General features: G+C 33.6%; 1 protein-coding gene across 11 annotated transcripts in view; it reads right to left on the bottom strand.

Moving 5' to 3' along the window:
• The window catches only part of ATRX (ATRX chromatin remodeler), a 245,850-nt gene that overhangs the window by 83,637 nt on the left and 149,471 nt on the right, over window positions 1-12,742 (bottom strand). For all 11 annotated transcript variants that reach the window (XM_029241150.1, XM_029241145.1, XM_029241143.1 and 8 more), the window contains 4 exons: window positions 10,422-10,559; window positions 8,711-8,886; window positions 7,223-7,340; window positions 1,246-1,376 (listed from right to left, as the gene is read on the bottom strand). In XM_029241150.1, the coding sequence (XP_029096983.1) occupies window positions 1,246-1,376; window positions 7,223-7,340; window positions 8,711-8,886; window positions 10,422-10,559 (563 nt within the window). The remainder of the gene's footprint in view (window positions 1-1,245; window positions 1,377-7,222; window positions 7,341-8,710; window positions 8,887-10,421; window positions 10,560-12,742) is intronic.

A 12,742-nucleotide genomic window follows, 5' to 3' on the forward strand; every position in this document is an offset into this window, starting at 1 on the left:
CAAAATGGGAGAAAATATTTGCAAACGAAGAGACTGACAAGGGATTAATCCCCAAAATATACAAACAGCTCATGCAGCTCAATATCAAAAAAACAAACAAACCAATCAAAAAATGCATGGAAGATCTAAATAGACATTTCTCCAAAGAACACATACAGATGGTCAAAAAGCACATGAATATATGTTCAACATCACTAATTATTAGATAAATGCAAATCAAAACTACAGTGAGGTATCGCCTCACACTAGTCAGAATGGCCATCATCAAAAAATCTACAAACAATAAAGACTGAAGAGGGTGTGGAGAAAAGGGAACCCCCTTCTACACTGTTGGTGGGAATGTAAACTGGTACAGCCACTATGGAGAACAGTATGGAGGTTCCTTAAAAAACTAAAAATAGAGCTACCATATGAGCCAGCAATCCCACTCCTGGGTATATACCCGAAGAAAACCATAATTCAAAAAGATACATGCATCCCAATGTTTACTGCAGCACTCTTTACAATAGCCAGGACATGGAAGCAACCTAAATGTCCATCGACAGACGAATGGAAAAAGAAGATGTGACACATATATACAATGGAATATTACTCAGCCATAAAAAAGAATGAAACAATGCCATTTGCAGCAACATGAACGGACCTAGACTGTCATACTGAGTAAAGTAAGTTAGAGGACATATATCACATGATATCACTTATATGTGGAATCTAAAAACAGGGTACAAATGAACTTATTTACAAAACAGAAATAGAGTTACAGATATAGAAAACAATCTTATGGTTGCCATGGGGAAGGGTGGGGAGGGATAAATTGGGAGATTGGGATTGACATATACACACTACTATATATAAAATAGACAGCTAATAAGGACTTGCTGCATAGCACAGGGAACTCTACTCAGTACTCTGTAATGACCTATATGGTAAAAGAATCTAAAAAAGAGTGGATATCTGTATACATATAACTGATTCATTTTGCTGTACACCTGAAACTAATACAACATTGTAAATCAGCTATATTTCAATAAAATTTTTTAAAAAGATTAACATTTAACACTCCTTCCATAATCACAATGCATTCAAACATACAGTAATTAACTAGAAATAAAATAAGTTGAATTACTGTACCAAAAAGAAAAAAAAATTTGAATATACAGGACGTCTATACAGATCAACCTTTTTCCTAAAGTTATTCTGCTTCCGACAGATACCTTTTGATCAACTTTAGGTTAGTTGATTTACCTTATTTTCTTTGCTAATGTAGTCCAGCTGCAAACACCAAGGATGAGTCCAGATTCTACTTAACATCTGAAAATCTTGGAAAAGTTTTGCACCTGCCTTTCCTCTTCCACCTTCACTGCTATTACCTACACCTGATCAAAAGAAAAAAAAGAGTTAATGTTAAGACATAAGAATTCTCTAATTCATCCAAGGTGTTTCTAAATTAGGGCCTTAACTTTATCTGTGCCTCGGACTCCTTTGCCCATGTAGAGAATCTTATAGGCCCTCTTTCTCAGAAAATTTCAAAACATACAAAATAAACAGGATAACAAAAGAAACCCATTATACAGAAATTATCAAGATGTTTAAAAACAAACTTTTGATATAGTGGTATGTGTACCTTATTAATGCATTAAATAACAAACTATAGCAGTAATTTTAACAACTGCCTGAAATTCTGAAGCATTGATAAAGGTAAATTTGAGATATCGGTAATGACAATAATATATAGAAATATTTCTGATTTCTATTGGTAACAAAGTCACAATTAACACTAATACTACTTTGGTTTGTTGCCTATATTAATAATTGGAAAAATGCTGTATTTTTGATAGAGGTTAGTGAAAACGTAATTTTTTTCTTATTCAGGTTTTTCTTATTCAGGTCCTAGATTCTAACCATAGACCCTAGATTACAAACTTCGGCTTTAGATAAAGCCACTCTCTGTATACAGTATTTTAGCAACTCTCTCCAATTATTCTTACACCAAAAAAAACTACTTCTAAAACTTACGTTTTTCCTGTTGAAAAAAATAGATTTCTTTTGCCCAGAGTAATTTCAACAAAATTATATTTTTCATATGAAAATGAAGTGAAAATTAAATGAATGCACGTTTCATTAATATGACAAAATCATCAAGAGGGTAAAACAGAAGAACAAAGCTGACTTTTTTTTTTACTAAATTTATTTTTGGCTGTATTGGGTCTCCGTTGCTGCGCACGGGCTTTCTCTAGTTGCAGCAAGCGGGGCCTACTCTTCATTGCAGTGCACAGGCTTCCATTGTGGCAGCTTCTCTTGTTGTGGAGAATGGGCTAGGCGCATGGGCTCCAATAGCTGTGGCACGTAGGCTCAGTAGTTGTGGCGCACGGGGTCTAGAGCGCAGGCTCAGTAGTTGTGGCGCATGGGCTTAGCTGCTCGGTGGTATGCTGGACCTTCCCTGACCAGGGCTCGAACCCGTGTCCCCTGCATTGGCAGGTGGATTCTTAACCACTGCACCACCAGGGAAGACCAAAGCTGACTTTTTTAAAAAACAGCATTTAAGCAATAACATTTTTCTGTCCACAGTTTTAAAAGATGTAAATTCACTGATAATTAATGTCTTGTCTCCATGAGGGACAAGAGTATATTCAGTAATGATATGAAATATGAATAAAAATGCATAAAAGCCTGGTACTGATTATTTTGCCTGATAGAGGTATTTCCACTGTGTATGACAGAAATCATTGCTGTGAAAATGAGGCATCTAATTACTTGATATACAACTGTTCATAGCATTCCCTTATAATTCTTTTATTTCTGTAAGGTCAGTAGTAATGCTCTTTCATTCTTGATTTTAGTTATTTGTATCTGCTCTATTTATTACTTTGTAAGTACAACTAAAGAGTTATCAATTATCTTGATTATTTCAAAAAAACAAGTTTTGGTTTCAATAATTTTCTCTACTGTTCTCCTTTTCTCCTTTATACTTATTTCTGATTAGTCTTCATTATCTCCATCCTTCTTGCTTTGGGTTCAGTTTGCTCTTATTTTAGTTTCTTAAGGTAGAAAGTTAGTTATAAATTTGAGATCTTCTTTCTTGATATAGGCATTTACAGCCATAAACTTCCCTGGAAGCATTGCTTTACCTGCATCCCCTATTTTAGTATCTTATGTTTTCATTTTCATTTACCTCTAAATGTTTTCTAATTTCCTTTGTGATTTCTTCTTTTGACTCACTGGTTACTTAAGAGCATGTTATTTACACATATTTGTGAATTTTCTCACTTTCCTTCAGTTATTGGTTTGTAATTTCATTCTAATGTGGTTAAAGAAAATATTTTGTGTGAATTTTATCCTTTTATATTAAATGAGGCTTGTGTTATGCTCTAAAATATGGTCTATCTTGGAGAATGTTCCATGTGCACTCGAGAGGAATGTGTATTCTGCTCCTATTGGACAGACTGTTCTACAGATGCCAGTTAGGCCTAGTTGATTCATAAGTGTTTTTCAAGTCTTCTATTTCCTTGCTGATCTTCTGCCTAGCTGTTCTATCCAATATTGAAAGCCTTATGAGTTTTTTAAATTAATGTGCAGAAATGAGAGATTTCAAAAAAAAGTAAGCTAAACAACTACCATTTATTCTCCAAGAAAGGCTGATTAAAAAGTCAATTTTTATTTTGTGGGTGGGAACTACTCTTGTATATACCATAAACATCTTCTATTATAAAAAAATTTCATAAGACTTTTAGGCCTAACTGGCTAGTGTAGAATGTTAAAGGGGAAAAACTGAAGTCTCCTCTACCTACAGTACTGATATGTGTTAGAGTTGTTATTCTTTGTGAGGAATGGGAACCACATAAAAAGAATATATTAATAAGTTAGCCAAATAAACATCCACAGAAAAATGTTCTCTATACAAAAGAGAATTGACAATTATTATTGAATCATTCTATCCTAAAAAAAAATGTTTTGACGCCAAATGGCTTTATTTGGAAATACAAGCACAAAAAAGGGCAAGTAAATACAAAACGACAAGTGAGTCTTCCTTTCACTTGAACACTTAAGAAGCTGAGGTATGCCTGTATCTTGTTCTGGTTTTGATTTACATTTCCCTGACGGCCAATCATACTGAGCATCAGTTAGAGCAGTGATACTCAAGCAGAGGGTACATCAAAATCACCTAGAGGGCTTATAAAAATGCAGCTGCCTGAGCCCTACTCCAGAACCACTGACTCAACCTCTAATGTGTGGCACTTAGACCCATTCATTTTTAGAGACAAAAGGATATTACTGTTCTCTATTTTTAAGAGTACAGTTCAATGGCATTAAGTATAACTGAAATGTTGTGCAACCATCAGCACTCTCCATTTCTAAGACCTTTTTCCATCACCCTAAACAGAAACTCTGTACCCATTAAATGAATCTGACTATTCCAGTCACCTCTAAGTGTAATCACACAGGATTTGTCCTTTTGTGTCTGGCTTATTTCATTTAACATGATGTCTTCAGGATCCGTTCATGTCAGGATTTCTTTCTAGACTGTAATATTCCATTGTTTGCATATATCATATTTTGTTCATCTATTCATTACTTGATGAAGACTTGGATTGCTTCCATCTTTTTGGCTATTATGAAATAATGCTATGTAAACATGAATGGGTAAGTATCTATTAGAGTTCTTGCTTTCAATTATTTTGAAAGTGGAATTCTACCTAGAAGTGGAATTGCTGGATCATATGGTAACTCTCTGTTTAACTCTTTGAGGAACTGCCACATTACTTTCTCCACAGGAGCTGTACCATTTTATATTCCTAGCAGCAATGCACCAGGGTTCTAATTTTTCCTTATCATTGCCAACACTTATTATCTTTCTTTATCTGATAGTCATCCTATTGGGTGTGAAGTGGTATCTCTTGGTTTCAATTTACGTTTCCTGAATAACTAATGATGATGTAGAGCATCTTTTAATGTGCTTATCAGTCATTTGTATATCTTTTTTGGAGAAATGTCTATTGAAAACTTTGCCCATTTTTGAATCGGCTTGTTTGGTTTTTCATTGTTGTTGTTAGGTTGTAAGAGTTCTTTATATATTCTGGATATTATCCCCCTTTTAGGAAAGTGACTTACAAATATTTTCTTCCAATTTGTGGACTGTCTTTTTATGTGCTCCATTTTTGCATTCCTTAAGACAGTGTATGGATTTTAATACTGATTTAAGCTTAAAATCAGGCTGTTTGAAAACTAAGTATTCACACTTGTAAAATCTAAAGTTGTTTACCGAAGGCAGAGGCTTACATGTAAATATAAACTTCTGACACTTGATAGTAAAAAGGAAGATTGCAGGATTGTACTTTTTAGAGAACAAAGGAAAATTAAGACGATGTTAATTTTCTTGAAATTCATTAAATTTAGCCTCTCATGACTTTAATTCTGTAAATATTAAATATATTATAAATTATCACTACTAAAATTAACATCAAATTGTTGCTAGTATCAAAAGCAAAATTTATGTGAACTTTTAAAAGCCAAGTCAAATATAAAAAGAGTCAAATATAGAAACAAAAGAATTTCTGGAATATGTAACAGAAAAAATACCAAACATTTTAAATGCAAGTGAGATAGGTGAATGACATTTTGGGAGAAACACTTTGATGGTTTGTAGTGAGAATCAAGATAAAGTAACCTTTAATATAATCCATTTAGCCTTTTATGGAAGTTTTTTTAAGGGGGCTATTAACTCAGGTTAACTTTAAGGAAAATAAAACATCACATTTAGTAGGGGGAAAACCCAAGACATTCTCATGACTCAAAGATTCATGGCATCAGATAATAATTTAGCAATTATACCTTTCTGAGTTTAGAAGCGTTGGCAATTAGTACTTTAGATATATACTCCTATCAAGTGAAGTCACAAAGAATGAGGTCCCTTTAATTCTTAAATACTGCATTGCTCTCAAAAAGAGTACATTTTAATATCTATACATGAGCTATTAACATTTTGCTGTTGGTTATTAGAGACAACTGATTCTTTAATAATTGAAAACATCTAGTACATTCCTCACAATAAAACAAAATTTCAAATGGAGAAAATATTAAATGACCAAATTTAGTACCCTTTATTACTCAGAGATTAATGAAAGATAGGTCTGATAATCCCTCTCTTTCTCTCTCTCATTGGAATTTCTACATTTGGTTACTTAATCATGTCTGAAATTTTTGTCATTCAAAACAGAATGGTACTGATACAATAAATCTAATAGCTTATGATTACTATACAAATGAAACTGTATGCCTTGCTGGAAATGATCTCCTTCCAAAAGTCAGTCAGAAAATTCTGTTTTTATAATACAGCAAAACAACATTTCTATAAAATACAAACATTCAAATCCTCTTTTCCCCAAAGCAGAACAACTGTTGAGGACTATCATCATTATTCTACTTTCTAAAATGCACTGCTGTCACAAAGAGTATTACTTTAACTATTGATAGGATATGAAGTATCATTCTAATATGTGTGTATACACCTCCACCCTCCATTATTTTTTGATCAACTATTGTATCCACAATGGCTGAAGGGTGCCTTCTAACCTGTAGCTCCTAAATAAATCTGGCACATCACCTGGGGAAAGGTACCAGAATAAAGTGACTAACAAGTAAAAAAAAATCACTCCAGACCAAACAGAAACTAAAGTTTTGCTCTGTGAACAGTGACAACCTTGGGCACACAGGCACACACAAACACACGAGTTTACTGATGATGAAACAATATCTATTCATTGTATTTTTAAAAAGCATATAGAAAATAGTACAAAATAAAGTTCTGCATAATGTCATCACCCAGAAAATAACCTATTATTAACATTTTTGTGTATTTTAGGCATTTGTGCATATTTTTACTGTAACATTGGGACATAATATGTGCGCTGCTTTGTATTTTGCCTTTTTTTCCCTTCAAACTTTGTCAATTTGATACCTAAGAAATGATTTCATAAATTTAATTTACAGGTTTTTTATTATTAATGTGGTTGGATATTTTTTAATAATACACCGGAATTTTATTTATCTTGGATATTAGTTTTTTTAATTAGAAATATTTTGTGCTTTTACAATATAAACATACCCATTTTATGCAAATGCAAAATTGCAAAAGAACAACTGACATGGTGAAATTATCAAGACAGCATTCTTCAGAAAAAGAATGCTTTAAGAGAGAAAACAATAAGCTAAGTGTATTTGTTACCTGTCAAGTGATCTAAGTAGTACTGATAGAGTTTGCACTGAATAGGAGTCATTCTCACAGCTAACACGTATTCATGTTTTGGAGGCAAGAACTTTGTTAATGCTGTATAATCTTTCCTCTGCAATTAATAAAAAGAGAATGAAAATTAGTTAAATATATGACAGTAACTAACTGTTCTAAGAATTATCATTGCTTGCAACTAAAAAAATATACATAAATAAATAGGTACCAGACATATAAGAAAACATTTACTTAAACATATTTACCCTCTTTAATCACACAATGATCCCATATAATTGTAGTTAATGTATTTCATGTGACTATACAATATGACGCACTGGTAAAAAGATACTGCAACACACCAGGCAGGTTTTAAATTGAAGTGGCCATATTACCAAGTGAGCAATTTAGGTTTTCAAATGGTCTCCTCTATATAGAAAAAAAGAAAAGAAAAAAAGGTGGGGAGGGGATATAGTAGGTAGTGCTAGCAAAAAGACTTGCTTTAATCATACAGTAAAACCGTTGAATCAAAGTTTGATACAGTCTGGGTTATCCTTTGGGTAAGATGTGCCAACATGCCAGAGGATAACACATAATGTCAGGGGGAATGTTTGCCCAACTGAGAAAACAAGCCAAGTATAGGCACTCTTGAAACCATTTAACATAGGAACAGGAAAGAAAGAACACTAATGTGCTAGATACAAATGACTACCTAAACAAGAAAAACGCTGCCTAAGTAGCAGCAGTAATACAGAAATACAGTACCTGCTAGTACCTCTGGCTAACCTGAACAAACAGTATGATTTCACCTTATGTAATGGTAATATATTCAGTCAAAATGATAGCCTGTCTCATCTGTTGCATCTTTTTTGCTACCATTAATATCTAGTGTCTTAAGAAAAATACAGAACTAAGATAAAATGCAGACTGACCAACTGGTCAGTCTCTACATACTTATCTACTCATTTTAACAAAGGTTTACTGAAGATCTGTGTGTAAACAACACTATTAGCCCATTAAGGTTACTGTATGTACTTGGAATTAATAAAACTGTTTCTTCAGGATTACATTAATATGGCTTCACTCATAATTCATAATTGCCTTTCCTAAAACCATTTCAAACAAATGAGGCTTGGAATACTATACTATAGAATTAGGTGAGCACAGAAATTTCTTAATCATAATAGCTGTGTTCCTTTTACATACTCCCTATCTTAAGGATGAGAAAATCTAAACATGAACATATTAACACATGAAGTTATACACCCAGCAAATGAATTAATCAATTATGTTCTAAACCTCTCAAGGCAATTTTTTTAAAGTTCAATGCTGCATAAACTTTGGAAGAGACTGCAAAGAGATTTAACTATAAAACTATTGATACATGCTGAAAGGAGAAAGAAAACACAAAGTTTGAATTCAGAAAACATTTTGAGATTGCAATATACCAAAGTAACAATATTTTATTACTGTGGAATGTACTTGTACCTGAACACATCCAGCTAACATTTCATAGAGAATGTGAGCACGTTTTTTCATTACTCTGACATCTACCATGGTAGAATCTGCACACTGACCATTTTGGATTGGATTTATAAATCGATTCCTGAACTCCTTAATGGATCCAAGCAAATTTTCTTTGATAAAGTTAACCATGCAATGATCTAAGAAAGAAGATATTAGTTCATTAACAACAGTAATGGCTAAAAGAACTGAGAACAATTCTCTGATAAAATGCTCGTGTCTAAAAGGCATGCCATGGAAGCATTACAATTAAGCTACAAAGAAAGAACACCAAACTGAGTGTAGACTAATACTGGTTATCAGTATGATTTAGAACTGGATTACCTAAATCAGATGAGAAACTCAAATAAAACCCATCCCAAAATTCTAGACATGAATGTTTAAGAAAACACCAAAGAACATTTTATTTGAACTCACTAGTCTTTTTAATAGATACTGAGTATAAAACAACTGCTCTATAATTCTAACCATGATTTTATGGTCAGCAAGGGAATCTCGTGAAAAAAACATAGATACTGAATCAAAATAATAAAATCAGGTAATAAACTACTATATCAAATTTTGTATTAACTGATTTAGTTCCAGAAATCCTTAACAGAGTAATCAGTTGCCCTATACTATACAGGACCACAATGTGAAACAGGGCAACAGTCTATAAATGGGGCAACAGAAAAGGGGGAAACTGGAACAGACAAAAATAAAAATAAAATATAGATACATATTATAGATAAATATAAACAAGGACAAAGTGAGACAATAACCAGTATTACAAATAATAAAATAGAAAACAGTAACTATAAATACACCAAAAGAATATAAATAACATAAAATAACAAAAAGCTATTAGAACAGATTACAATGGGAAATTTCAATTTGTTATTTGCTGAGTAACTCACGTTCCCTCTTTAGTGTCACTGCACACATATGAAAATAAGGGAAATTCACAAGTCACTTCCCTGGGTTCACATCATCTATCCTCAGCCTCAGCAAACTGTATCCTGACATCAATTCAACATAGCTCTCCTCCAATCTCCACCTTCCTAAAACTTTCATGCTTAGCATTTCTTTTCAATTTCCTATCAGTACCTCCTCCAAAACTGGATATATTTTATTACAATATCTCCTGAATAGTCACAAATGCATTTGTATTTTTTAAGCAATCATTAAGACTTCTGATACCTTGCATATACTTTAAATTCTATATTTGTATTTGAACACTCATAATGGCACACCTCTTGATTGTGGTTTACCATTTATATTTATAAAACATTCCACTTGATGGGCTTCCCTGATGGTGCAGTGGTTGAGAGTCCGCCTGCCAATGCAGGGGACACGGGTTCGTGCCCCGGTCCGGGAGGATCCCACATGCCGTGGAGCAGCTGGGCCCGTGAGCTATGGCCACTGAGCCTGCGCGTCCAGAGCCTGTGCTCCACAACGGGAGAGGCCACAGCAGTGAGAGGCCCGCGTACCGCAAAAAAACAAAAAACAAAAAACAAAAAACCCCATTCCACTTGAAATGAATGGTATACTTTCACAGTAGACTAAGAATGGACCTATGTAGTTCATGGTCAGAGACTATACTAGAATAAACTAAAGACAGGCAGATGGCGATGTGGCAAAAATATATCTGAGGCAATGCCAATACTCTATAGCATAACTACAGATATTGACTCACACTCAATTAGGTTATTTTGAAGTGGGGTTCCCGTTAAAATAATCCTCCTCCTTGATCGTATAGAATTCATAGCTTTTGAAACAGCAGATGCTTCATTTTTTAGAATATGGCCTTCATCACAGACAACAAAGTCAGGGCCTAGAAAAAACATTTAATTAACATATAATAAAACTAAAAATATAATCCATTTAAGTTAATCGTTTTACAGTGCTGCTCTTGTGGAAAGATAAAACAACATCCTGATAAGTTATATTTTATCTGTATATGGTTAATGTGGCTCTCACTAGTATTAATTTTATTAGAGTATTAAAGTACTACTATGGATGGTACTTAAGGTTCTCTGAGAGTACAAAAATAGGCAAGAATAGAAATAATCACACAGATGAAAAGATCCCAAGAGATCTGGGGTATCTGAAAAAAATAGTATCTTTTACAAATGAAAAACAGTATCTAAAGATACATTTCAGCACTAATGTATCAAGTTAAAACTATCAACTGATATGTTTATGTACAGCTGATTCACTTTGCTGTGGAGAAGCTAACACACCATTGTAAAGCAATTATACTCCAATAAAGATGTAAAAAAAATAAAAAATAAAAAAAACCTATCAACTGAGACTAAGAGCAATTTATATATACATGAAATGACAAATTTCAAAAGTTACATTTTAAGAAATAATATGTAAATCACAATAGGCCAAGTAGTATTTCCCATTTGACTTATTCCTAATAACTAATACCCATTGCTGGGGAAAAATTTAACTGATAAAGGACCGCTAAACCGATTGTTACATGGGTATTGGGGTTGGGGGGAAAACACTTTCCAAGCTGTAAAAGATCTCATAGCTGAGAGTGACTCTTTCAAAAGAAATACATATTATTATTTTATGAAAATAACCATATGTATTCTTTGCTAAAGTATCCTATAAACACAATTTGCTTGCTGCTTAACGTACACACAAGTTACTTAAATATTGATTTAAACAATAGCAGTTGTCAAATTATCCCCTATATGTTAGGCATTATAGAAAATGCATCTTCTACATGATTTCAAAAGTAACTGCTTCAGCATGCCTGATCAAATAACACAATTGCTATTCAGTATTTAGATGGGGCTACATGAACAGTAAGACATTTTTAAATTACTAATCGACTTTCTAAAAACTAAAATATGTATCTTGCTTTGTAAATTACCTTTTACACAAGTGATTTAAATGATTTCTACCAGCTAATATTCAGTGTTCATGAGGGTGTGGTGAAGCAGGTACTCTCATATACTCTTTGTGGAAGTCTAAATTAGTATCAAACATTTTGGAAGACAATTTTACAGTATCTCTTAAAATGTAAAATATGTGCACCCTTGACCCAAATTTCAATTTCTAGGAATTTATCCTTAAGATATACTTCCACGAGTACCCCAAGATACATAAAATATTCTCTGAAGTATTGTTTGTTTACGGTGGAAAATTGGAAACAACTTAGAAGATTGGCAAAGGGGGTTAATAAAACTATGCTATAATGGAATGTCACAGAACTAAAATTAATGATGTAGATTTCTATGTAATAACCTTGAAAGATATACCAAATATGTTCTTTATATTATTAAACAAAAAGAAGAGTTTCAATATCTATGTTATGATCCCATTTGTATTTAAACAACCACCTCAAACAGGGTGATTTTTATCTACATATACATATATGTAGTAAAGTAAAGGATTAATCTGGCCCAAAGAAAAGTTTAGCCTTTGCCTCCACCTCTAGGGAGGTAACCTCTAAACTCCTGGAATGTCTGACCTGATAAAAATATCTCTGTTCACCTGGATGGCTTGGGACACATCAGATAGTCTATGCTAACATGATGTGGGGTGAAGGGAGAACAGCTTTGGTCATGTGGCATCTTCTCAACTTCTGGAGGAGCTAGAGACTAAGATCACCTGCATGGGTGGTCAACCATGTCTATGTGACCAAGCCCAAACTCTAGACACCAAGGCTCGGATGAGTGTGCCTGGTTGGCAATACTCCACGTGTATTGTCACACATCACTTCTGGGAGAAGTAAGTGCTGCCTGCATGACTCCACTAACAAACTGGGTGTGGAACTCTCCTGGGCCCTGTCCTATGTGCCTTTTCCTGTGGCAGATTCTAATCTGTATCCTTTCACTGTAATAAACCATAACCATGAGTATAAAGGCTTTTCTGAGTTCTGTGAGTCCTAGTGAATTACTGAACCTGAGAGTGGCCTTGGGAACATCCAAATATTGCAATATAAAATACATGCTTGCAAAAAAATATATAATTTAAAAATGGGCAGAGGATCTGAAG

This window comes from Monodon monoceros, unplaced genomic scaffold (assembly GCF_005190385.1).
Source record: "Monodon monoceros isolate NGI ecotype Baffin Bay Population unplaced genomic scaffold, NGI_Narwhal_1 Super_Scaffold_22, whole genome shotgun sequence".
Lineage (NCBI taxonomy): Eukaryota > Metazoa > Chordata > Mammalia > Artiodactyla > Monodontidae > Monodon > Monodon monoceros.